Here is a 631-nt window from a genome sequence, read left to right as displayed (position 1 = left end):
GTGGATAGGGCAGGGGTGCATGGGGCAGGGGTGGACGGGGTAGGGGTGGACGGGGCAGGGGTGGACGGGGCAGGGGTACACGGGGCAGGGGTGCACGGGGCAGGGGTGCACGGGGCAGGGGTGCACGGGGCAGGGGTGCACGGGGCAGGGGGCAGGCAGGAGAGACCACGTCAAACAGAGAAGTGAGTTGACCGCCCAACTCACCTACAAGTTCTCCAATCATGAAAAGCAAGTAAAGAACGGCAGCAATGGTCAACCTGGTTTTCACCTTTCTCTGCTTCAGCCGCTCCCTCCGCCGGCTGCAGCTGTCGCAGGGGTCCACCTTCAGGCTCAGCTGACTGTGGGTCAGAGGCAGATCCTGATCCAGGAGCGAGTCGTCGTCGGCAGCGGCCCCGGCGGCGGCCCCGGCGGCCTGGAGGGCCGGGTGCGCGCCGTTGGCGGGCCTTCCGGGGCTTTCCGAGTCGTCGTCGTCCGCGGCGACCACCACGCGCAGCTTGTTGAAGCGTCGCGGGAGCCCCTCGTCCCCGGCCTCGTCCGAGAAGTCGAAGGCGCTGGTGTCGTTTAAGAAGAGCGGCGCGTCGTCCTTCCTCAGCAGGGAGCGCAGGCGCTTCCACGCGCCGGAGCCGGCCAT

The 631-nt window shown here is 68.3% G+C and overlaps 1 protein-coding gene across 1 annotated transcript; it reads right to left on the bottom strand.

The window, feature by feature from the left end:
* Nucleotides 1-204: 204 nt before the first annotated feature.
* Nucleotides 205-631, bottom strand: LOC106002005 (zinc transporter 4-like; the record flags this gene model as incomplete). Its single annotated transcript, XM_013036932.1, has 1 exon — nucleotides 205-631. A coding segment is annotated over exon 1 (427 nt), but the record flags the coding sequence as incomplete, so codon positions are not given.

Source organism: Dipodomys ordii, unplaced genomic scaffold (assembly GCF_000151885.1).
Source record: "Dipodomys ordii isolate 6190 unplaced genomic scaffold, Dord_2.0 Scaffold1815, whole genome shotgun sequence".
Classification (NCBI taxonomy): Eukaryota; Metazoa; Chordata; class Mammalia; order Rodentia; family Heteromyidae; genus Dipodomys; species Dipodomys ordii.
This window is presented reverse-complemented; position numbering and strand designations above follow the sequence as displayed.